Source organism: Opisthocomus hoazin, chromosome 15, assembly GCF_030867145.1.
Source record: "Opisthocomus hoazin isolate bOpiHoa1 chromosome 15, bOpiHoa1.hap1, whole genome shotgun sequence".
NCBI lineage: Eukaryota > Metazoa > Chordata > Aves > Opisthocomiformes > Opisthocomidae > Opisthocomus > Opisthocomus hoazin.
The window spans coordinates 22,380,254-22,405,092 of record NC_134428.1 but is presented as its reverse complement, the minus strand read 5'-3'; the positions used below and the strand labels follow the sequence as shown (position 1 = coordinate 22,405,092).

General features: G+C 47.6%; 2 protein-coding genes across 7 annotated transcripts in view; both read left to right on the top strand.

The window, feature by feature from the left end:
- Positions 1-16,314, top strand: part of SMURF1 (SMAD specific E3 ubiquitin protein ligase 1) — a 47,933-nt gene extending 31,619 nt beyond the window's left edge. For 2 of the 4 annotated variants that reach the window (XM_075436263.1, XM_075436261.1), the window contains exons 8-18: positions 43-127; positions 2,355-2,501; positions 3,755-3,959; positions 4,226-4,329; positions 6,028-6,142; positions 7,117-7,295; positions 8,140-8,277; positions 8,654-8,774; positions 10,262-10,463; positions 11,830-11,905; positions 12,649-16,314. In XM_075436263.1, the coding sequence (XP_075292378.1) occupies positions 43-127; positions 2,355-2,501; positions 3,755-3,959; positions 4,226-4,329; positions 6,028-6,142; positions 7,117-7,295; positions 8,140-8,277; positions 8,654-8,774; positions 10,262-10,463; positions 11,830-11,905; positions 12,649-12,748 (1,472 nt within the window). In that variant the 3' untranslated portion in view covers positions 12,749-16,314. Of the gene's footprint in view, positions 1-42; positions 128-2,354; positions 2,502-3,754; positions 3,960-4,225; positions 4,330-6,027; positions 6,143-7,116; positions 7,296-8,139; positions 8,278-8,653; positions 8,775-10,261; positions 10,464-11,820; positions 11,906-12,648 lie in introns of all 4 variants that reach the window. The other 2 variants (XM_075436262.1, XM_075436259.1) reach the window with 1 other exon arrangement.
- Positions 16,315-23,516: 7,202 nt separating this feature from the next.
- The window catches only part of RNF216 (ring finger protein 216), an 81,788-nt gene continuing 80,465 nt past the window's right edge, over positions 23,517-24,839 (top strand). The window contains exon 1 of one of the 3 annotated variants that reach the window (XM_075436501.1): positions 23,517-23,535. The gene's annotated coding sequence lies outside the window, so the exon portion shown is untranslated. Of the gene's footprint in view, positions 23,536-23,576; positions 23,704-24,194; positions 24,266-24,839 lie in introns of those variants that run through there. The other 2 variants (XM_075436499.1, XM_075436500.1) reach the window with 2 other exon arrangements.

The window sequence follows — 24,839 nt, the reverse complement described above, 5'->3', positions numbered from 1 at the left end:
TCAGATTGGTAATTAAGAATAATCTTTCTTCCCTTTTCATAGAACAAAGAACAACGGTACAGGGACAGGTTTATTTTTTGCACACACAGACTGGAGTTAGCACATGGCATGACCCTAGGATACCAAGGTATGTATTTATCTATTTATAGTTAGAAGGTCACGGGGGTTTGCAGTGTGTGTGTGTGTGTTGATGGCAGTAAGTTGAATCTTTAAGAGCAAAAAATCTATTAAATGGGTTGTCTAAATTTAAAGGGAGAGCTACGACCAGAGGAATAATTTTGGACCTTTCTAGTTACCTTTTCACCAAACATTAAGGATGTCTCTTTTTGAAAGAAAGAATTATCTACTTGTGACTCATGTAAAACAAAAGGGGAAAAAATATGTAGTCCTTCAGGAATTCCCATTTGACAAATTCTTCCAAAAATGTCAGTGTGACTTTTATTTTTTGGTGAAGCTACAGATTTCTGAATCTTACATAATTCTCTTTTTGTGTGTGAAAACAGTTTGGACTGCTATTTGAAGAAAAAAGTGACTACTTTCGTAAAGCCGATGTTTCTTGAGTATTGAGCTTGTACCTTTTGCTCGAATAGTGCTCACTCATGTGTAACTGAAGTGGAGATTACTTAACATCTTTAAACTTGAAGTGGTGTTGGGGTTTTTTCTGCTGTAGACTGGTGATCTGCAGCTAGAAAATTTGAATCTTCCATATGATTAATCTAGTAAAGCCTCTTTGAACCTTAACCTGCAGTTAATCCAGGTCTTTGACTAAGGTCTGGCATTCTTCCTTGAGGAGCTTTATCTGGGCTGTTTCACTGGACCACCTGCACACCAGATTCAAGAGTGAAACACGAAGTCAGTAACTCTTCAGCTGCTGCGCTGGCTGGATGATACATGGATGTGATACAGGATATTAGAAAAATGATATAAAGTAGTATAGGCAAAAGTGTTGATAAAACCACACACAGTAAATGGAAGGATATGAAAAATAAAGCTGAGAGAGAGAAAATAGCTGATGTTAAATTAGCTGCTGTCTTTGGAAGAAGTAGTGACAGTGCTCATTCATTCACGTTGCTCGTGTCAGGCTTGTGTGCCCAAAGCCTTGTCTCTGCTTCTAGTGATGCTGGTTGGCCTAATAAAAGGTTTTGCTTCTTCCCTCAACAAATTTTAGAGCTAGGTTTTCAGAACCAGCAATGTAAGTGAACACAACAATGTCTCATGAGTTACGGGTCACGCTTGTTTTAGTTAAAGGTGGCTTTCTTACTACCAAGTTGCAGTGCAAAAACCTGACCTTGGAATTTAGCACAGTTATAGGTTAAAACTTGATGTAATCAGATCTCTAAAGTACTTTCAGATGCACAGCTGATTGAAACAAATGGCTACAGCCATAATCGTCTTTAAGGGGCCTAACAAAGGCTTGTCTGTCTCCCGGGGTACTCCCTGCTGGCTTATACTCCCTCTGACACTACAGAAGTCTTTGGTGTGCAAAGTGTTTCTACCTTTTCTAAAGCCTCTCAGTTTACTCATTTATACTGATGTTGCATGATTAGATTTAGGTAAGGAAACTATGCAGAGTGATGCCTTCAACCCTCGATAATAGACGAATCCACACCAGTTGCCTAGAGAATACATTATTTAACAACAGCTTTTCTGTCTAAAAATAATCTTCAGGTTTCCCTCCTTCCTTTTCTTGCCCGTCTTAGTATTTTCCTCTATCAGGTGGCTGGGGCCTTCAGTGTTTTCAATTTTCTAGGTGTAAATACATCCTACGTATTGAATTCATGCACTACCCGAAAGTGAGTGACTACTTTTAGTAGCTGATATCCATGATATCAATGATACCCAAAACTGATTTAGGATGAAAGGGGTGAATGTCTTGGTAAAGCCTTGCTCTCAGTGATTCACGAGTCAAATAGTTAGGATTCTAACCTGAGGTGATACTTTTTTTTTTTTTACGTCATATTAGTATTTGGCTGCCTTAACCTCTTAATTTATTGGACCTTTGGAGACTGTGGTTGGTGCAGAGGCCTTTGCTTCATTGTTTGGTTTTCTGCACGGGGATCACACTGAAGTTACTTTTGAGCTGTAGGGCTTTGTTACTTTCAAAGCCTGGCAGAGACAGAAGGTGTTTTGCTGATTGCCTTTCTGTCTCTGTACCATGTATATGTAGGCAGTTGCGCTGCTTAGATTGAGGATTCTAAAAAGACAACATTAGAACAGCTATTCTGCCCTTCCTCCTAAGACTTCCAGCCTGGAATCACTGAGCACCAGATTCATTCTCCCCTCTCCCCTGGATGTAAATTGGTTTCATCTGAACTTCAGGAGTGCTTTAACTTGTTGTTTGCTTTTCTCCTTAGAGACCTTAACAGTGTGAATTGTGATGAACTAGGACCTTTGCCTCCAGGTTGGGAAGTTAGAAGTACAGTTTCAGGAAGAATATATTTTGTAGATCATAACAACAGAACCACACAATTCACAGATCCACGACTACATCACATCATGAAGTAAGAATCTTGCCTGATAAATAATTCCTCTGAAGTTTGGATTCTTAAACCTTTTATTTTTGTCCAATTTTAACTATAGTCTGGGAGTCATGGGGGGCTGAAGAGCTGCATGATGATGTTGGGGAACAGATGCAACCAATGCTCTGGTCAGGGTCTGAGCTTTGGTTCTCAGTGCTGGTTTTATCTAACCTTTTTGCAGAGACACTTCAAAAATGTTTTCACTATGCTTTGCAGTCCTCAGGTTAAAGGGAGGGCTTGCTTATTTTGGCACAACACTGATCTCTTTAAGCTGGTTTGACAAAACTGCTCCAAGCTGTGCTGGAGCAGATATGCAGTTCTGGAAATGCTGGGGTAGAGGGTCTGCCAGGCGGTTCCACAGCAGTCCGCTCGTGCCTGTCTGGATTAGTAGTTCTAGCTCTGTGCTAGCCATGCTAGACCTGAACCAGCTTCGTGTTCCCTTGAGCTCCAAACAACAGGAATATAAAGCCATTTGGAGTCTGGTCGCCTGGTGCTGTGCACAGCCAGCTTGGGTTTAGCAGGATTTAATGAGCTCAAGCTCTGCATCACGCAAAGGCAGCTGTGAGAGAACTGACCCTGGAAGCAGCCTGGCAGTGCTTGTTGTCTCCAAGATCAGACTTTTTCCTGGATCTGAGTTGTCTGTGCTTGAAGCCAGCTGGGGAATCTCTGTATCTAAAGAATCATTGTTCCACAACCCAAATAAAGCACTGATAGGTAAGGATAGTTGAGCATATGAAGCTGCAACTATCTGGGGCAAGTGCATCTTTCTCTTTCAGTAACCATAGATGCAGTACTTCTACTGTGTCAGGAATCCCTAGCCTTATTTTGCATGGAGCTGGAATAAAATTCATTGCGGTTGTTAGATGGTTCCACTTATAAAGCTGTTGTTTGTTTCATCAGAGGTCTCTTTGTGTTATGCTCTTGAAAGTTGTCTCCATATAGAAGAAATACAAACTTTTTAATTGCTGCTCAGCATTTGGTGGTTGTGACCCACAGCCTTCCACAATGTATTTGCCATATAAAAACCGAGCTGAAAAATGCTGAAACTCCTATTGTAAATATCTGTGTTCCTCACATCCCTGGATATAGGGTAACGATGGCGTAGAAATTGCCCAGCTGAATGCACACGTCACTCCAGGTTCCTCTTAAAGAAGCTTAATCAGTTCTTCCATCGTTGTTTTACATATTTCTTATTGTTACACTTCTAGAATAAGTATTTTATTTTTCTTTCAAAGCCATCAATGCCAGCTAAAAGAGCCCAGCCAGCAGCCTTTGCCAGCTCCAAATGAGGGGTCACTGGAAGATGGCGAGGAGTTGCCTGCACAGAGATATGAAAGAGACTTGGTACAAAAGTTGAAAGTTCTTAGACATGAGCTCTCTCTTCAGCAACCACAGGCTGGTCACTGTCGCATTGAAGTATCCAGAGAGGAAATATTTGAGGTATTTTTATTGACTTTTTACTACTAATAGCAGCTTTTGTCACTCAAGAGTTAAGTAACACTGATCTCTGATTACAGCAAGTTTGCTTCAGGAGAGAGGTAGTGAATACCACCAAGTGTTACAGAGTTGCCGTTGGAATTGGCTTCATATTAGCACTTCAACAGAATGTTTCCTGTAGTTGAGTAACAATCTATGTGTTACAGTAATGCATCTTAGTAGACTTAATTATAGGAAGGAAATACCTAATTGTAAAAATACACATATAGGAGTCCTACCGTCAGATAATGAAGATGAGGCCGAAGGACTTGAAAAAGAGACTTATGGTGAAATTTCGAGGAGAGGAAGGCCTGGATTACGGAGGAGTAGCAAGGTGAGATTTGGGGGTTTGTCTGACACTTTTCAACTGTAAAATTGTCCCTAAAGTGAACTGTGGCTGCTGTTATTCCCTTTAAAATTATCTCTTAATGGTATATGTAAGTTATTTGTTATCTAGTTTATAGGTAGTGGTTGTAGCTTCAGTCTTCATGTCGTGGTAGATTGGAAAGTGGAAGCATGCAATTGAACAGTTGTCCCACAGCCCTCCTGGTGTCAAAAGCTCCCACTAAATGACTTGGTATGCCTTGGATTTGGGAGCATTACTGGAATTAACGCCAGACTGAGGTGTTTGTTTCCCCTGTTCTCCATACGTACTGTTCTCCTCACCATTACCTGGTGAGTGTAAAAGGCTTGTTTGGGATAGGCTATTGATCTTACTACTGAAAGTGGTGATCCCAACAACAGGCTCCAGTTTCAGAAGTGTGAAAGTGTGATCAGATTAAACTCTGAGGTCTTTGAAGAAGCACGTATACTCTGAAGTCAAATCCAAATCACAGTAAAGGTTTTGTTAAACACACCTGTCTGATTTCCAGTGAATGGATTGCTAGACGTTAGGGGTTCCTTTTTGTTCTGTCTCAGCCACATTCAGGAGAGCCCTCTGATCTGTTGGAGCAGGAGTGGAGATGAACTAATCCTAAACAAAGGCTAAAACTTTAGAGAATAGTTGCCTCCCTCTTAAAAATAATTCCCTGTGGGTCGCATCAGATCTGAAGTTCTGGAGTTGCTGTAACAGCATCACCAAAATACTCATCTTCGTGGCTCAGATGCATCCTGTGAATTCACCGAGAGATTTCTCAAATCCACAAAAGCTGCATCACCCACTTCGGTGTCTTTCAGTAACCCATCGCTGGACAAAGGAAAGAAGTTGGAACATTCTGAGCTGCCTTACCCGAGGCAACCTTTAGTGTCTCCGCTGTTGGCATCCTGTTGTCCTGATGGCTTTCATAATTGCCCATTTGCTGCAACAGACTCTTTCAGATCAGAACTGCTCCACTTCTAAGCATTAAAGTTGATAGTTCTCTCAGAATATTTTGGACCCGGGATGGGTGTCCAAATTTAATAATAAAGGGGTATTTGTCATGGTGAGTTGGGAGGTCAAAAATCGCTTTAGTTCCATTTCCATCCTTGTGTGTTACTGAGGTGAGAGAAATTTACCTAACCCCTCCTCTCTCAATGCGTGTTGTCTCTCTGCCCCTTCTGGGCTCTCTGCTGAGTCATCAGGGATTTGCAGAAAAGCAGCTTTTCTGAAGATCTCCAGTGACCAAGTTGATTTTAAACAACAGATTTTTTTAAAATATTTCTCTATACTGTACAGGTCGCAGAGGAGCGGATCTCTTAGTCTCCAAATATCTGAACTCTGTACAAAGTCAAGATTTTCTTGGAAGTGTGTCTTGTTCAGACTCGATTTGTTGACGGCCTTGTCTAACAGCTTGCTGTAGCTTCTCTAATTGACGTTAATCCCTTCAGTGCTTCTAAACTAAACCATGTCTGCCTGGGAGTGGAGTAAGACACTCAGAGGTTTTAAGCATACCTTTTTGGTCTGCAAATGGAGGGTAGTACAAGGTGATCTGATTTTGAAATAAGCATTTCATAACTGATGACTAGTTTGATGATTCACAGTAATGGTGGTGTCTGAAAGTTAAGTGAAGTTGCACCCTTCTAAAATACCTTGTTTGGTTTTTTTTTTTGGCAGAGAATGGTTGTATTTACTGTGCCATGAAATGTTGAATCCCTATTATGGACTCTTCCAGTACTCCACAGATAATATTTACATGCTGCAAATCAATCCAGACTCTTCTATCAATCCTGTAAGTACGCACTTCTGAGCAGTGACAGAGGTCCCCTGCAGATTTTTTGTCGTAGCTGTTCTTCCATGGCAAGAGTGTAAACCGAATGGTAAAGCAGAATAAGAACGTGTTAATGAGTCTTATGTTGATATAGTATGAAGCAGAGGGCTTTTGTTTTAGAAATTAATAACATGGGAGAGGAGGTAGCCTTTGAGAAGTATCTGATTTCTGTGAGACTGCTCAGTACTGACTGGGATGCGCGGTGATTCGGAGAAGATACACGGACGTGAAATTCACCTTCACGGTGAATGCCAGTGGTTGTGTAAACAGCATCGCGTCCTCAGCATTGTTCGCCCCTGACTGTAGAGGCTATATGCCTTGCTTGCCCTGTCCCAATAAGCTGCTGTACTTCCTTTTTGTTCTTGCTGGAGGATTTGGACTGATGCAGACGCTAAAGGGAGCAGAAATTCTGTATTAGTACAGGGGAATTTTTCCCAACATGACATTTCCTGACATTTGCTCTGTAAGATGGGGGAGGTAGATCGGAAGAATCTCAACCATAGGACTTACGCCTTAGTTCTCAAAAGTCAGTTTATAAGCAACATGAAAGACATGAAGGAAGCGCGCACATGGCCTGCTTCCTCAAGAGCAAAAAGATTTTGGTGGCTAAACAAAGAATAAACTAATTTGTTTGAAATTGTCATACCTGGGATTCTGGGGATTTCATGGGGATTTTCTTTTCAGGAGTTTTGCCATATGAGAGGCGTAGAAGACTTGTATCCAATTTATTAGTCAGGTAATGCAGAGAGACTTGTTTGAGGCACTTAATCATTAAATGCTTCTGTTCTTGGTTATGTTATGAGGAAAAATGGTGGCTCCTCTTGCCCAGAGGGTTACCGATAACTTGCACCAAACGCACAACTGACAGGGCGGGTATAACCACAAGATGTCAGTGTCTTCCTGCTGCCTGATTTTCCTCTCCTCTCTCCCTGCAGGACCATTTGTCTTATTTCCATTTTGTGGGTCGGATAATGGGTTTGGCTGTGTTCCATGGACACTATATCAATGGGGGTTTCACAGTTCCCTTTTATAAACAGCTTCTGGGGAAGCCCATTCAGCTTTCCGATCTGGAATCTGTTGACCCAGAGTTACACAAAAGTTTAGTTTGGATCTTGTAAGTACTGTACTTATCAATTGCCTTGCTATAGAGAAGATGGGGTAGAGTATGTTGGCAATAGAGAATTAATGCTTTATGGAGAATATTTGCAAAAATCTTGTAACAAGAGAGATCTGTACAGAATTATGCAACTACTGTTTCTATGTCAAAAAGCGCAAGGTACTTGAAGAGAAGTTCTCACTGCAAGCTGTGTTAGCTCTCCTTGCAGCAAAGTAGATATTAAATCATTAAGCATTGCATGAGTATGGTAGAATCAGTATCAAAATCCAAACTCAGGACAGCATTCTGAGGGGAAGTACAGCCTTGTTCGGAAGAAACATGACTTTGATTAAAAAGGAAATAAATTGAATTAATTTGGGCTTCTGTACATTTACAGTTCAGAACAAAATCCACCGTTTGGTGTGGCTTTGGGACTCTTCAGCACTGCTTTGCATTGTCTCAATTTCTCTTCCTAAATGCTGTTTTGAATTTTGTATTTGAAGTTACTGATGTTGTTGAAGTTCACTGCATGTGATCTCTTCCGTGCGTCACATTGATACGTGACAGCAGATCAGATTGTTACTGTATAGATGTGTCTGTGTATATAGGGTTTTATTCATTATCCTCAGTGCTACTAGAATTAGATGGGTGACCCATATCTGATCAGGCTCTCAACATGCATTAAGCTATGCAGAAAGAAACTGGTGACTGTGGCAATACTTCTCTAGCAGTGTGAAATGCAGAAGGCTGGTTACTAGGTTTATCCTGAAGACTAAGGGTTCAAATAGCAAACTGTCAGCACCACTGAGAGTTATCAAAATATAAAAAATGCTAGGTTTACCTTTTATCTTTCTATTGCCAGAGAGAATGATATCACCCCAGTTCTGGACCATACTTTTTGTGTGGAACACAATGCTTTTGGGCGGATTTTACAGCATGAACTCAAACCAAATGGCAGGAATATTCCAGTGACAGAAGAGAACAAGAAAGAATATGTCAGGTATTGCAGACCAAAAATATATCCTGCAAAGGTAGTGGAAAGAAGGTAGTAAACAGATTAATTTTTTTTATCTGTTGAAACTAATGAAATAAGTATTTGGGGAGGAAATATCAGAGTCATAAATGACAGGAGTGTTTTTACACAATGTGGTTTTGTAAGACCTTGGAAGATGGAGCTGTGAAGTGTACTTTGGTTGTTCTGTTGGTGGTGCAATAATTAATTATTGATGGAAAAAGGAACTGATAAGCAGTTCTTTCCTAGTACAAAATATGTGTATTAAAACAAGTTCTTCTGTAAAACGAGCATTTCCCAGCTCTTCTATGAAAATCCGAGTCCTATCTAGCTCATCATCCCTGACTTACTCTTTCCCCCCCAGGCTGTATGTAAACTGGCGATTTATGAGAGGAATAGAGGCACAGTTCCTGGCTCTGCAGAAGGGTTTTAATGAACTGATTCCTCAACATCTCCTTAAGCCTTTTGACCAGAAGGAACTTGAGGTATATGTTTTATCCCCATGGAATATTTTGTAATTTGCTTCATGCACAATCAAGCACTGATTTTAGAAAATAAACAAGTGAAAACCAAACCCACGAAACTTGTTCCAATTTACGTACCAGAAAGCTGTGTACTTATTTTAACCAAACTCTTTTTGGTTTATTCTAGACTTTATTTGGGTTAACATTATTGAGAGGGCTACTTAAACAGGAAAAGACAAATACACCATGTTGTCTAACCAACGACTAATGCTCAGAGCAGGTGAACTGGGCAGAGGAGGAGTACTGCAAGTCTCTTGGCAAGACCTAACGCGTTATCTACCCCAGAACTTGTTTTCTTCAGTAACTGTTGTGGTGTGTGGCTGTTTCTGTATTCACACAGGGCATGGTTTACAGGGACTAAAATAGAAGTGTAGAGCATGTAGGAAAGAAATTAATTTGTCTTCTCATTTAATCCTGAGATGCAGAGTACTACATCTTAAAATAATTCCTGACATAACAATTTTTCCTCTGGTTTTGCCGTTTTGAAAAAAGAAAGCAACCTGTGGAACATTGACTGTTTGCAACATTCGAAGCACTAGCTTCATGCTAGTCGTTCGTGCATACTGATTAATCCCATGAAGTTATTGCATTCCATTTGCTAGCTGCTTGAAAGAGCAGATTAAAAATCCATTAAATATTTCAATACCGTCTGCGTCAGAACAGCCACAACTGTCCTAATAATGTAAATGAGTGCAAGTGGGTGCTGTCTTGGTGGCACAGAAAAGCAGCTGTTAAATGGGAGCTCTCAGAAATGCAAGCCTCAGTACGGAATATTACAGGAAATGTAGAATATGGAGCACATTTTGAGTGCTGAAGTTTTCTCTGTGCCATTTATTTGTCCTTGCCAGGGGAGGTGGTTACATTCATGGCCAGCAGTGACTTCCTTTTACAGTATTTTGCAGCCTGGTGTCTCTCTGGGAAAGAGATTGAAGTAATATGTCTGGTGTGTGTCAGATGACATCAGAAAACAGATGTGAAGTTTCTGTATTCTGTTGTGGGTTATGGAACAACAATCCTTAAACTGAGCAGGATTCTGTTGTAGTTGGTGTTGGCAGCTCTAGGACAAACCTACATCAGCACAATGATGTTGTGTAGCGCAGTGGATGGCATGCCTTCTTCCGAGTCTGTGCTGTACCCTCATAAGGATATGCTGTACTCTTCAAGTAGGATAGATTTTAAAAATGCAGGTCTTGAATGGGCTTTTGACTCTAGTTTCTTGTGAAAATTCTAGTTCTGGCGAGTGTACTCCATGGCCTCAGTTTCATTGCCATTTAACTGGAGAGATTTACTGCCCGTTCTAAACTGTTTCAGAGCGTTACCCTGCGTCAAAAAGGTGGTTGAAGTGTGTAAAGAATGCTAGGCTTGGTGAAATAGTTGGATGTGTGTTGTTATAGGTGCAGGCCTGAAAAGACTCTGGACGTTAAAGCGTTTTTCTAATCCTTTAACAGCTAATCATAGGAGGCCTGGATAAGATAGACCTGAATGACTGGAAGTCAAACACGCGTCTGAAGCACTGCATGGCAGATAGCAATATCGTGAAGTGGTTCTGGCAAGCGGTGGAAACATTTGATGAAGAACGAAGAGCAAGGCTGCTGCAGTTTGTGACGGGTTCGACACGTGTCCCACTTCAAGGTTTCAAGGCTTTACAAGGTGACTGATGTGGAGGCTGAGTTAATCTGTGGTGGGAGACAGAGATAAAAATCAGGTGATATTTACTAGCCCCTTGTAAAATATCAGTGCATTACTGGATAACTCAAGCACTGACAAACTGGAGATCCCAAGAGCAGCTTTTCATTTTTCAGCAGCTCTGCTGATGGCGAACTCTTTAGCCGTTGCTGACAGTGATAGAAGCTGGTAAATCTCTCATCATGTAGCACGTTGACTGGTGTCAATATTAGCTTATCAGCCTCCTACAACTCTGTAGACTGATGGTAAAATCATTGCATGCAAGCACACTGTCCTGTTTTCGGCTGGGATAGAGTTAGTTTTCTTTCCAGTAGCTGCTGTGGTTTGGATTTAGTATGAGAAGAATGTTGATAACCCTGATGTTTTCAGTTGTTGCTAAGAAATCGAGGACCTTTTTTCAGTTTCCTGTATTCAGCTAACGAGCAGGTGTACAAGAGCTGGGAGGGAGCGTAGCCAGGCAGCTAACCCAGGCTGGCCAAGGGAAATACTCCATAGCATAGACATCATGCTTAGTATATGAATGGGGGTTGGCCTGGGGGCAGCAGTCCACAAGTTCCACGATTGCTGCTCAGGGACAGGCTGTGCAATCAGTCTTTGAGCAGTGAGGAAATTGTGCATCACTTGTTTTGCATGTTCTTTAGTAGTAGTAGTAGTATTCTTCCTTCATTTGTTGACTTATTAAACTGTCTTTATCTCAACCTACCACTTTTAGTCCGTTCTGCTCCCTGTCCCACTGCGGGGGGAAGGAGTGAGCGAGCGGCTCCTGGTTCTTAGTTGCCAGCTGGGGTTAAACCACAACATACCCACATGATCATAGAGCTGACTGAACAACTTTTTCACATAATAATTGTATTCTCTTCATTGTTTGGCAACAAACCATTAGACTTCAAAACAAGTTCCTGAAAATTGCAGTATTTTTTCATTAGAAAAGGTGGCAGTGTCCTAGGCTCTTGTGATTCTCCTGGTAACGTTCCATCTGTTTGCTGACAGCAAACTGATGTTCGAAATTAAAATACATAGTTCAGTTTTACAAGGAAAACCTTCATGCGCTTAAGTCTTTTCAGTTTTGAAGTTACATCTTCATTAATATAAAATTTAGCAGCTTTCCAAAGCGGTAGTCTGCCAGTTCATTGTAATGAACAGCCCTGTTGCTTCTGCCATCCCTTCATCAGCTGCAGAACTGATCTACAGATTTAGCCTGTGACATCCTTAAGTTTGCAGCTGGAACTGCAATTTTCTCTTGTCTTTTTATCAGCAGCCATATCTGTGTACAGGAATGATGTTTTGTTGAAGTGCATTAACTAGAATGTTTGTCTGTAAGGTTCTACAGGCGCTGCAGGACCCAGACTGTTTACCATCCATTTAATAGATGCAAACACAGACAACCTTCCAAAAGCCCACACTTGGTAAGATGAAAATGTTCTGTGCCTCAGTGCTTGCTTTCCTTTTGTATTGGTTTAAAGGAGTCATCTCTGTTTGCCCTGGGTATGGGTTAGCCATGGGATACACATAGATGACTCCCAAGTGTGCTGTGCTAGCTTGGAGATATCTGTACTCTGCAGCCAGCAGAATAATCAACTTCTCTTCTTAAGCTTGATTTGTCTTCTGGGCTATCTGTGGCTTTTGTTTATGCCAGGGTTGATTATTCTGGATAGTGAGGTGTTTGTAAGTTTATTTCTCTGTGTTCAGCGAAAGTATTTGCCAAGAAATGACTCACAGCAATGTGTCCTCGTGCGGGATTACAAAGAATAGTTTTCTGATCTAAAACGTAGGAGAAGAGTGCTGTCGGTGCAGGACAGGCACAGAACTGAGCTCTTGTACGGAAGTCTCGCTCGCAGAGACAGGAAATCACTTCCGCAGCGGCACGGAGTGTTTGCAGGCAGAGCGGGGGGTTGGCCTGCCTGATGTCTTGCTTTATCTGCAAGCCTCCTGCGTCTGCCACCTCCTCCCAAGCACTGCCCTACCAAGTTGTGCATTCCTGCTGCAGAAATACAGTTGTATTTTGTCTTGTCTCCTTTGGCCACTGAAGTGGCTGAGGCTTCCTTTGATTTTTACAAATTCTATCTATATGTAGCTGATCTAGAATTTTTTTTTCCCCAATAAATATTTTAGATGCTTTTGCTGCAATGTGTTGTTATTTTACCTCTAGCTTTAACCGGATTGACATTCCGCCTTACGAGTCGTACGAGAAGCTTTATGAGAAGCTGCTGACAGCTGTGGAAGAGACATGTGGGTTTGCTGTGGAGTGAAAAAGCAACCAAAGGAAACAGATGCTAGCTCATGGACCACCAAATCAAAAGCTAGAAGAAGCTTGCTGTGAACTTCCTGCTAAGCTGTCTGAAGCATCGGACCTCTAGACAACTTAGAGATGGGGCTGTTTCCCTTCTACCGCTGGTGGATGAGGGTGGGGGTAGGGGCTTTTGTTGGTGGTTTCCAACTCTATTTTCTTTCCTTTGTTACAATAACCCCTTCCCTCTTCTTCCGCCCTCCATAAACCGAAATGCAGCCAAGTTCAGCATTTGGCTTTGGTTACACAGGATATTCTGCTAGATTTGTAACACATATTGTGATAGGGTCAGTGACCCGTGGTGTTTTTTTTAAAAGGAGACTCAAAGTGTAATTAAGAATGAGCTTAATTTGCTGAGGACTTGCAACTGGTAGGCATACCTGGCTAGTTTGTCTTAAATCAGGCTTGAGCCTGTGTAGAGTCCGGCGGGTGCAGAGTGCCTGGCACTAGAATTTGCGTTGCACATTTCAAACACCTGTTTAAAAAGGAAACTTCTAGCAGAAAATACCTCCATATGAACACTTAACTGAAAGGTAAAGAAATCCAAGTTCTGCCTTAGCAGGAAGCTCCCAGTGGAAGCTGCGGCTCACCGTGAGAAAAGTGAAGGAGCCTGGGACAGCTTAAATGGTATTGTATGATTTTTTTTTTTTTGGTTGTCCTGGCTGAAATCTAATTGTTTTGCACATGAAAACAATTATTTCTTCCTGCAGAATTACTTTCCATAGTTTGTTCAGATGTAAGTACCTTGCAGAGAAGCCTTGTAAGGAGGAGACAGAGGATAAAAATCCGTTGGATCCCAAAGCTGTGATTTCTGTGTCACTGTTTTAGCCGAGATGTGTTTGTGTGACTTCAGATTCTAAGGCTCGCGTGGAAATCACGGAAAGCAAAGTTAACAGAGCAGGCTTCTGTTCTGAAGTTTTTGTCCTTGGGAAAGGTTTATCTGGAGGTTGAGGTAAAAGGGTAACTACACAGTGAGTACATTTCAAATGTTATGGAAAGCTATTGGAAGAATTTATGACTTCAGTTCTGTAGGGATGAAAATTTCTCCAGAGAGCCATATAAGGCTATTTTTTCAAATATCTGAAACTAATATTAAAGGTTTGTTCTCTAACACGTTGCTAAAATGACTTCCCAAGGGAAACAAAAGCAAATCAAATACCTGAATCACTAACATTTTTTTCCAGTTTGCACACCAAGATGAGACAGTATTTTAACAAATAACACGGCTTCAGAAAGACCCAGTTATCTGTCAAACGTGTCTAAACTGAAGTAAAGCAGGCTTGTTGTATAGGATTTTTTTTTTCTCTGGCAAGCCTGATTTTTAGAGGTTCATTACTGAAACATTTAACAGATGTTATGTTTATGGAATAGTGCATTGAAATTCAGCTGTGGGTGAGATCGTTCTTAGAAGATGTCTGCTGGAATACTTCTATTTTGTCCTTTTTTAAACTGAATTTAATAATAGCTTTAAACTGTGATAGGACAGAAGGTAGACACTTGTCAAAACCCTGGCATTTGTCTCTGTTTTGTGGGTTTCTTTTTCCCATTGACCATAATTCTTGTGATTTGTTGTTGGGAGTAAGGATTGCATTGGAGGTGTAAAATTGTACGGTATTGTGAGATTGCGCGGTGTGGCTGAAGACGCTCTTCCTGCAAGACGGTACAGAAGAAGAGTATTCTGACCCGTGTTCTGTAGGAATCCTTGGCACTTGGGGACCAGTTTCTGCAGTACTGGTTGCTGGGACGTAAACGGGACGGTGTGACTCTGGAAGAAAAGAGAGGAGACGCAGCTGTCTGCAGAGAAGCGTCTGTACGGTCTTTGGGCTGAGCAGCGGAATCCCCGCAGCCCTGGCTTTTCCAAAGGGCTGTGAAGCCGTACCCGTTCATAGAGCGTATTTAATCCTTTCAGTGCGTTTGAATGTGCAATAAACCAGTCAGATAGGAAAAGTCCAAAACGGATTATTGCCCGAAAGCTTTGCATGCAGTCTCATGTGGATTTTTCACTAAAAGAGTTAAAAAAACCCAGATACTAAAGCCCACCGCTAACAAAAATCCTATCACGCAACTCTACATGCAGCACAACTGGCTCAGTGAAAACCAGCGAGGTGAAGGTAAAGGCTCTGATTTGGAGATCTATAGGTCAAGTAGCTTTATGTCAATGACACAGTTGACATATGATAGTTCCTAATGTCTTTGCTAGGTCAGTGTTTTATGGAATGCACAAAATAAGAATAGGCGAGGATTGTTGTTTTGAAAAGTCCGTCTGTTTTTTGCTGTATTTAAAAGCCCTTGTCAAGGTACCTCCTCCATGCTGACAGTCATGAGAATAGGGCACTGTCTTTTTAATTATTGCAGTTCTCTTTTTAAACAGCTTCACCACCTCCCCCATCGTGTTGTCTTTGCAATTTTGTGCCACTTGAGTGATGATGGAGACATTTTTTTGTATTGTTCTGTACATGCATTTGAGGCAGGCCTTAAAGCTGGTTGGATGGACGGAGGAAGGTAACGAAGTGAGGCAGAATGGGTCGTAAGCGATGGCTTGTTCTTCCCGTGGCTGCTGTCAAGGCCAGGGAAGGATGAAATGCAAACCAGGGTTTGCGTGGCTGGAACCGTTGGCTCTCTGAGGCCTCGGGAGCTGCTCAGATGACCTCAGCTGTCTGAATTTCTGTGTTCATTCCCACTTGGTCTGCCAGCACTTGAACTGGTTGTTACTTCTCAAACTTGCCCAAAGAATACCATCGAGTCTGGTGTTCCTTTTGTCATTACGCGTTCCACCTTGTACACGGATACTCTTGGATCCGACCTGACGGAAATGCAAGGTACAGTGTGTCTTTTGTTCCTGTCCCAAAGGCAAACCGAACAGCGGGGCCGCTGGCGCGGACCTTCGCGCTGGCCCTGGCACTGCTCATCAGCCTACCCTATATGCTCAGGGATGTCGGAAACCACCACTTGGCTCGCGTTTTAAATCGGGGAGAAGCGAGACCAGTTTGTAACCCTTAGCGTTCACTTGGGCATTATGTTAGACGAGACCCTGCTTCAGAAAGGCTGCTCGAAGCCCCGGATGGTGAAACGGGCGTTTGCTCAGCAGTGTGTACTTAGTTCCAGTCGAGGTGGTTATGAAATCCAACAGAGTTTGTAAATTAGTGATCCAGCCACCGGGCCCTCTGGAGCTGGGGCCTAGGTTCAGGGCCGTGTGGCACAGCAACTTCCCAGAAACACAGTATGGATCTGTTTTTAATTTGTTAATTTTTTGTTCCTCAACCACTTTATAATGTATTTTTTTTAATTTATTATTTTGTAATGTCATGTTTAAGTATTGCTGCTATCCTTGTTATTCTTCCCACTGTTTTTATTGCAGATTTATTTTGTGAAAGTTGTACACTAATGTTTCATTTTATGTCTAAATCAAAGTATTTAAAGAAATACTAGTTCTATTTAATGTGGTTATGGAACCAGCTGGAATAAACAGTGATTGTATAGTAGGCTGGACCCAGGAGGTCATGTTCATTTTTGTTACATATGCAATAAACTCACAACTTTAAACTCTTTGTATCCACTGTTTTTGTTTGTGAAAATATTTATGGAAGTCACAGGAAAATTGATACACTCACAGTTAAAGAGTGTGGTGGTGCAGTGCTGTGGTGGAGATGGGGGTGGGGGATAAAGGCCAATATTAGTGGCAGCAACAAAAAAATAATGATTGCTGTTATTGAAAGCAAGGTAGCATTACAAAATGGAGAGCAAGATTTAAAAAAAACCCCAAAACAATCCCGTTTGCTTGCCAGGCCCAGAGCTGGGCGTGATGCAGCTGTCCTGCTGCGAGCGCTGGTCTCTCGGGAGCAGCGGTGTTGGCTCACAAAGCTGCCTCGCGCTGCGTCCCAGCACCTCTGCGGTGGGTTGGGGTTGTGGTGGGCAGCTCCGCGGGTGAGGTATGGAAATGTGGCGATGTAGCAGATCAGACTGCCCAGACAGAAGTCATCCTCTGCAGGTAGAACACTTTGTTTCATTCAGTCTTTCACTGATTAATTACCACCCTTAACCTTTTTTTCTCTTCTTACCTTATTTATCCTGTTAGTTTTCCAAAACCTCACTTTTCCAGAAAGAAATTATAATCCCTAATCCCTCCCCTTTAGGAGAGTTGGAGAAAGATTCATTAACGCTAATGAATCTCTGCTTTCCTGTTTGTTTTGGGTTTTTTTCCAATCAGTAGTGTTTAGCAAGTGGAGAAGGATGAGTAGGGGTCTGAGGACGGGGCTGGCCGTGACGGCTCAGCGCTCGGTATCAGGGGTGCGCTGCCGCTGAGCCTTCTCTCTCTGAAGCTGAGAGCTAGGATTTCTTTAATCTGCACGTATTTGGGGTTTTATTCTTTTAAAAAGGCAGAGGGGGGGGCCCCCCAAATTCAATGATGTCTTTATTCTTTGAGTGACTTCACGACATGACCAAATGCGCTAACGCAGAATGAGCGAGCGCGCAGGGAGCTGCCTTCGCCCACTGCCTCGCTCCGGCCAGCAGCAGGGGCCGGACAACGTCCGCTCGATGGCTGGGAGCGAGGAACGCCGTCGGTCCTGCCGTGCTCAGTCAAACACTGCTCCCTTGTGCGTTCTTTAATGAATACTTCTTGGGAACTCTTCCTCATTTCTGGTATCCCGCTGGTATGCGGGCGCAGCTGCGAGGAAAGGAGGATTCCTGCAGCCTGCTCCAGCGGATGCGGCACGCTGGAGGGGGGTTGCTGTAGGGCTTCGGCACGAGGTGAACTTTTTGAAGACGTGATTAAAAAAAATCAATATTTCTCTGCAGAAATCTTCTAGAGCTCAAGACTGTCTCTTTTATGGAAGCTTGGCACGTCAGTGAAATTCCTCAGGTTAAATTTTTCCAGTCTCTGCCTCTTGCTGCGGGACATGCACAGCCAGAGCAGGAGCAGGAGCACTCGTGGCAATTTTGTTTCCGATTTATGGCGATGCTGCTGTGTCCTGGGCACTCTGCCTGCCTGGGGCAGCACCTGCCTGCTGCCATGTGCTTTAAAAAGGCGCGGCGGGATGGGTTTTAATTCACGAGGAAACCATTTTACATCTTCTGTTGCTGCTTTGCGGTCTGATGCCTAGCGAAACCCTCCCTCTCGCTGCCCTTTTCAGCGTTTCTTCGCGTGTGGCTTAGGGTGGAACTTCAAACCCCAAAGCTTTGCCAATAAATGATCACAGATGAAATCCTGCTGGGGTGGGGGGAAGGGGGGGAAGGCAGGAGGAGAAGATTCTGCCTCTCTTTCTAATTCGAAACGAGATCAAACTGAAATTTCTAACCCTCTTCTGCAATCTGACAACTCCTTGCTGGATGGGTGAGGCAAACAACGCCCACCCGTCCTGCGGACTCTCTCCCAGCCTTGGCCGCAGCGTTACTCAATTGCTTGTATCCGTCTTGAGGAGAAGAACCCCTGGCAGGGTACCAGGACGCTGCCGTGTTGCCCAGACACACGATGAAAGAAAACCTGCCTGGAGAGCTCGGGGCTGGCCATGAGAGGACGGGGAGGAGGTAAGGCTGAAGAAGACGATCTTCTCTTGTGCCACAACCCGGTTTTCACGGCCTGCGGAAGAGGGGTGTTCCAGGGCCGGGTGAGCGTGGCTTCAGGGATGGCCGTGGGAGAGTCCTGCCAAGTCTGCTGAGCTCCATCCTGGATTCAGAAGCAGTTGGCACCTAAAATGGAGGTCAGGCTGTGGCTGGAAAGCACACAATCAGAATCACAGAACCACAGCATGGCAGGGGTTGGCAGGGACCTCTGTGGGTCACCCAGCTCAACCCCCTGCCCAAGCAGGGTCACCCAGAGCAGGCTGCACAGCACCGCGTCCAGGCGGGTCTGGAATATCTCCAGAGAAGGAGACTCCACAACCTCCCTGGGCAGCCTGGGCCAGGGCTCCGTCACCCTCAGAGGGAAGAAGTTCTTCCTCATGTTCAGATGGAACTTCCTCTGCTTCAGTTTGTGCCCGTTGCCCCTTGTCCTGTCTCTGGGCACCACTGAACAGAGTCTGGCCCCATCCTCCTGACACCCACCCTGCAGATACTCATAAGCATTTATAAGGTCCCCTCTCAGCCTTCTCTTCTCCAGGCTGAACAAGCCCAGCTCCCTCAGCCTTTCAGCGGTCCCTGTGCAGGGATGGGGAGAGAAGTGTTCCTGGAGGGCTGGGGGGACCATGGCACTGGTATTTGGCCAGGTTTTAGGAGAAGATCTGTGAGAGAAACCTTCCGGAGGCAGAAAAGAGAAGCAAGCAACATGAGTCTTGCTGGTCCAAACTGGTCTCTTCTACAGAGGTAACCCTGGTCAGAGAGCTACCACGCGTTCATCTTCCTGGGCTGGCATAAAGCATTTAGTCTGGGAGATTTTGAAATTATATGTCCATTGTATTCTAATTAAATGAGCCTGGCTGCCTCCCCCGACTCCGGTCCTGGACACGGCCAGGCAAGCCCTGCCACCGAAGTCCCACAGGCGTCGGGTCCCCACAGACTCCAGGGGAGGTGGCCGGCGGTGCCCGGCTTGGGCAGCTTGTCCTGAGCGTGCCGAGGACGCGCGAGCGATGCTTTGTATTTCAGTTGGGATGCGGAAGGGGCAGCGATTCCAACACCTCTGCACGATGCAGATCTGGGCTGGGGGCTTCTGTGAGTTGATGTACTCGGCCTGGCTCTGCAGGAAGGAACCGAGTGGGTGTCCGTTATCCGAAGGGACTGGTCCCTGCGGTCGGACGTGGGCTGCGTCCACCGTCACCGGGTGCCCACACTCTCCTTTGACTCAGCCTCGTGTTTGGGCTTTGGGAGGGCCAGGGCTGATCCCCTGCACCATCGGCTCCTGCAGCCATGGGTGGGCTGAGCCCATGTCCTGTGCGAGCCCCTGCCTCCCCCCGGAGCTGCCCTGCAGCGGGGTCCCCGGCCGAGAGGGAAATGCAGCATCCAGCGAGGCTCCATGCCCCTCGCTTCACCTCCCTGGGCATCGATGGCCATGGGGCAGGGGGTGACAATGGGGGGGGTCCACCAGTACAGGCTTGAGCGGACCTGCTGGAGAGCAGCTGTGCGGAGAGGGACCTGGGTGTGCTGGTGGATGACAGGTTAACCATGAGCCAGCAGTGTGCCCTGGCTGCCAAGAAGGCCAATGGGATCCTGGGGTGCATCAAGAGGAGTGTGGCCAGCAGGTCGAGGGAGGTTCTCCTTCCCCTCTGCTCTGCCCTGGTGAGGCCTCATCTGGAGTACTCTGTCCAGTTCTGGGCTCCCCAGTTCAAGGAAGATGAGGAGCTACTGGAGAGAGTCCAGCGGAGGGCTACGAGGATGATGAGGGGACTGGAGCATCTCTCCTAGAAGGAGAGGCTGAGGGAGCTGGGCTTGTTCAGCCTGGAGAAGAGAAGGCTGAGAGGGGACCTCAGAAATGCTTATGAGTGTCTGCAGGGTGGGTGTCAGGAGGACGGGATCAGACTCTTTCCAGTGGTGTCCAGCGACAGGACAAGGGGCAATGGGCACAAACTGAAGCAGAGGAAGTTCCAGCTGAAGAGGGGGAAGAACTTCTTCCTTCTGAGGGTGACGGAGCCCTGGCCCAGGCTGCCCAGGGAGGCTGTGGAGTCTCCTTCTCTGGAGATATTCCAGACCCACCTGGATGCGGTGCTGTGCAGCCTGCTCTGGGTGACCCTGCTTGGGCAGGGGGTTGGACTGGGAGATCCCCAGAGGCCCCTTCCAACCCCGAACATTCTGTGATTCTGTGAAATCAGCTGATGCCCCAGGCAGGAGGTCCTGTGGATGATCTTCAGCACTGAACTTGCTTCCTGCTCTTCCAGCTGTGGCTGCTCTTCAGCATCTCTCAGGACAAGCAGGAGGACTGGGGTGGAACCACTGTTGTCTCCATCAGCTGCACCACCACTGTCTCCATCAGCTTCCTCTTCAGGAGATGCAGAGGGAGAGCTTTGAAATCCACCGGAGCTGAAGCGGGGCCATGGACGCTGCTTTTTTTCCCCGGTGAAGTTTGTCTCAGCCATGTTTGCGCCACTGGGGGCTGGGTTAAGCCCTTTGGCCGGGGGACACGGTGCTGTTGCCACCTGTGTGAGGCCGGTCAGAGATATCGAGTACAGTAATAAATAAAAGGATAGTAATAAATGAAAGGATAAAAGCCAGCTCCCCTGCAGCAGGGCAGCTGTGATCGCTGACCTCACCCTGAGCTTTTTGCTAAACATCTCTCTCACAGTGAAGTTTTTATCGAGGAGCTCTATTGAAAAATAACTTATTTCCACATTAGTTTGAAAAAGAACTTCCCGGAGGGAATCGTGGCTCCCGGCTCCTGCTGCAAGTCCTCTGGAAATCGCTTTTCCAGATTGTTTCAGCCAAACCCTCTGAGATGAGCCCTTTGCCCAGGGTTCCCACGCTGCCCATCCTGCAAAAGGTCTCCGAAGACCAGTTCCTCACGAGGTACATGCAGACCATGATGGGGCTGGTGGATAAGCACAGGAGATCGGCCAGAGCCAAGCTGATGTACACGTACATGGAGCCCATGGAGACCACCAGTGCGTAGATGTTTCCCACCACCCCGACCATGCACATGGTGGCCAGGATGCAGCCAAGGAAGGTGACCAGGAGGTCGCTGGTGCTTTTGGAAGAGCTGTTGGGCTGAGCGGTGGTATTTTTGGGGTGGCAGGGCACTGAGACGCACTTCCTCAGCTCCATCCTCCGTCGCTGAGAGCCACCCCGGGGAGGTCTTCTGGAGGCAATCCCGAGCTGCGGAAGCAGGAGCCGGCAGCAGGACGGGGCAGCAGCTCTCCGCTCCAGCCAGCGCCGCCTGGAAAAGCCATTTTGCCTCCCCCGCACACAGCGAAGCGGGGGTCCGGCCTCAGCGGAGGTGGGATTCATCCCTCTGCCCTCGCGGCGGGGATGCCAGCCGCCCACCAGCCTTCTGTGACGCCCCTTCCATGATGCGCATTGCTGCAGACGGGTCGTTTTCTATGAGATTTGGTTTTCATTCCTGTTCTTTTGTTGTTTTTCCCCATCTCCCGGGTCTGGGAGGCTCTGTGGGAGCAGGATGCGGCCCAGCCCTCGCCCTTCCCGGGGGGTTCAGCTCCCCGTAACCAGGTATCAAAGGAGAAATTAGTGCCACCCAAAATTCAGAGCAGTCTCTTGTCCCCAGAGCTGCTCTGTCCCATCGCCAGGTGGGTCGGGGGGGACACAAGGGTTGCTGGATTTTGGGGGCATTTTGGGGATGGCAACCGGCCCCCACCGACCCGGTGCTGGGAGCTCCAGGGTCCCGGGTAGACGGGATGAGTCCATGGACCATCCTGGGTCCTTACGAGCAACGTACGGGAAGCAGGGAGCTCCTGGCTTCTCCCGTGCTTTTGGGGTGAATCAGCGGTGCCGGTGCCGGGGGACCCAAACCCGCCGAGGTGTGCCGGCAGCGAGGGGGCAGAGAGCCCCACGGCGCTGCCCTAGAGCCGCTTTGCCCCCCAAAACCACAATTTAACGCCTCCGAAGGGCAGCGCAGCCCTCGCGGGGAGGGCCCTGGAGTGTGGCTCCCGGTACCTCCACCCCGGGGCTGCCCCTTCCGGGGGCTTCGTGCCTGAGGTGCGATGGCGGGGCTGCACCCCCGTAGGGGACCTGCACCCCTTAGGGGAACTGCGCCCCTATTATAGGGGACCTGCCCCCCACACGGGACCTGCATCCCTATTATTGGGGACCTGCACCCCACACGGGACCTGCATCCCTATTATTGGGGACCTGCACCCCATAGGGGACCCGCACCCATATGGGAGACCCGCACCCCTATTATAGAGGACCTGCACCCCTTAGGGGACCTGATCTGCACCCCCATAGGGGACCCACACCCCTACTATAAGGCATTGCACCCCAATAGGGACCTGCAGCCCTATTATAGGGGATGGCATCCCATAGGGGACCTGCACCCCTACAGGAGACTGCACCCCATCGGGGACTGGATCTGCACCCCCATAGGTGACTTGCACCCCTATTACAGGGGACCGCACCCCTATAGTGGACCTGCACCCCTGTAGCGGACCCGCAGCCCCATGGGAGACCTGCACCCATACAGGTGTCTTGCACCCCCATAGGGGACCAGATCTGCACCCCCACAGAGGACCCACACCCCTGTAGCGGACCTGCACCCCGATAGGGGATGGCACCACCATAGGGGACCTGGACCCCCATAAGGGATCCACACCCCCATAGGGGACCGGATCTGCACCCCCCTAGGGGACCCGCACCCCTATTATATGGGATCGCACCCCCATAGGGGACCCGCAGCCCTATTATAGGGGACCTGCACCCCTATAAGGGACCTGCACCCCCTTAAGGGACCCGCACCCCTATTATAGGGGACCCGCAATCCTATAGGCAACCGGATCTGCACCCCCACAAGGGACCCGCACCCCTATTGCAAGGGACCCGCACCTCCTTATGGGATGGCACCCCCATAGGGGACCTGCACCCCATCGGGGACCGGATCCGCACCCCCCTTAGGGGACCCGAACCCCCATGCAGGGGACCCGCACCCCCATAGAACACTGCACCCCAGAGGGGACCCGCACCCATACAGGGGACCCGCACCCCCATAGTGAGCCGGATCCGCACCCCCATAAGGGACCTGACCCCTTCCCCGCCCCGCAGATCCCCCCAGCCCGAGGAAACACGTGGAGCCCCTCGCCCCGCCCCTTCCCCTCAGGCCCCGCCCCCTCTCCCCGAAACCGCCTCAGGCTCGGAGGACCGCCCGCCCCCGCCTCTATGGTAGGTTTAGCCGAGACGGGACCCTTGGGGCCGCTCGGCGCTCCCCGCCGCTCCTCTCTATGGTGCGGCGCGGTGCGGTCACGTGGCGCGGGCAGGCCGGAAGGAGCCGGGCAGCGGCGGCTTAAATGGAGCGGGGTCGGCAGGGCGGCGCGGGGGTGGATGGGTTTGGTGAGTCCCGGCTGGGTGTCTGTGGCCTGGGGCAGCGCGGGGGGGTTCGCTCCGGGCCTCGGGGCTCTCCGTCTCCCCCCTCGGCGCGGGGCTCGGGCCCTGCCGCCGGCTGGGGCCCTGCCGCGCGGGTTCCCCCCCCCCCCCCCCCAGGGCCGGGTCTTTCCCCCGGTCCCTGCTCCCCTCCCCGGGGCCGGCCCCACTCCCTCCCCTCCCGGCGCTCAGGGGCTGGGCCCGGCGAGGCCCTCGCCTCCCTCCCGGGCCAGGAGTCCGGCCGAAGCCCCGTGTGTGTCCCCCGGGAGGGTGGGCAGGGTGGGGGGCACTCGGTGCAGCTCTCCGTGGGCTCCCCTCACCGGGACGTTCCAGGTACACGGGGCTCTGTGCTCATACCCGGGAGGAATAACGGCGTTGGCTGCAGAGCTGGGGGGGGAAGACACCCCTGACCTCCCGCCCTGCACCCCTGACCCCCATCCTGGCATGGGACATCTTGGCATTTCAGGTGTCTGCTGTGGGAACTGCTGCAGAAAAGAACCCCAAAACACAGCTGTCCTCGGAGTTGAGGGATGTGCGTAAGAGATCTTCCTCTTCCTCTTTGCCCTTCTCTGTATTGATTTGAGTGCTGGCTCAGCTTGGTGGGAGAGGGTGAGCGCTGGAAGCGTTAACGGGCGCAGCGTTTGTGTGGTGGAGAGGTCTGATGGGTGTTTCTGCCTCTGGAGCTGCACTTGTTGCCCCAAGTGGCCGGTGGAAGGTTGGCTTTTCTCACAGGTTCTTCTGAGACCGAAGAGTCGTGGCCAACTCCAGTGTGTGTGCGAGGAGCAGAGCGTGAGCTCACCCCGGCAGCGATCCCACGCGCTGGGTTTGCGTGGGCAAAATGTGCCTCGTCTTAAAAAGTTGCCATTGTCCCGCAGATCCGCGGCTGCGCTCACTGCAAGCCCTGTGTGGTGGCTGGGCGGGTAATGACGAGCTGTGGCCCGGGAGGGTTTGCTTTTCATCTTGCCTTTACTTTATGACCTGATGGCGTTGTCTTCCGGTGTCTTCTGATACATTGTCGGAGAGTTTTATGGAGAAATACTTGTTACAGAAATGTAGCTTCCAAGTGACTAAGTTGAGTTGTCTGTGTGTCTGTTCAGTTTCCTTAA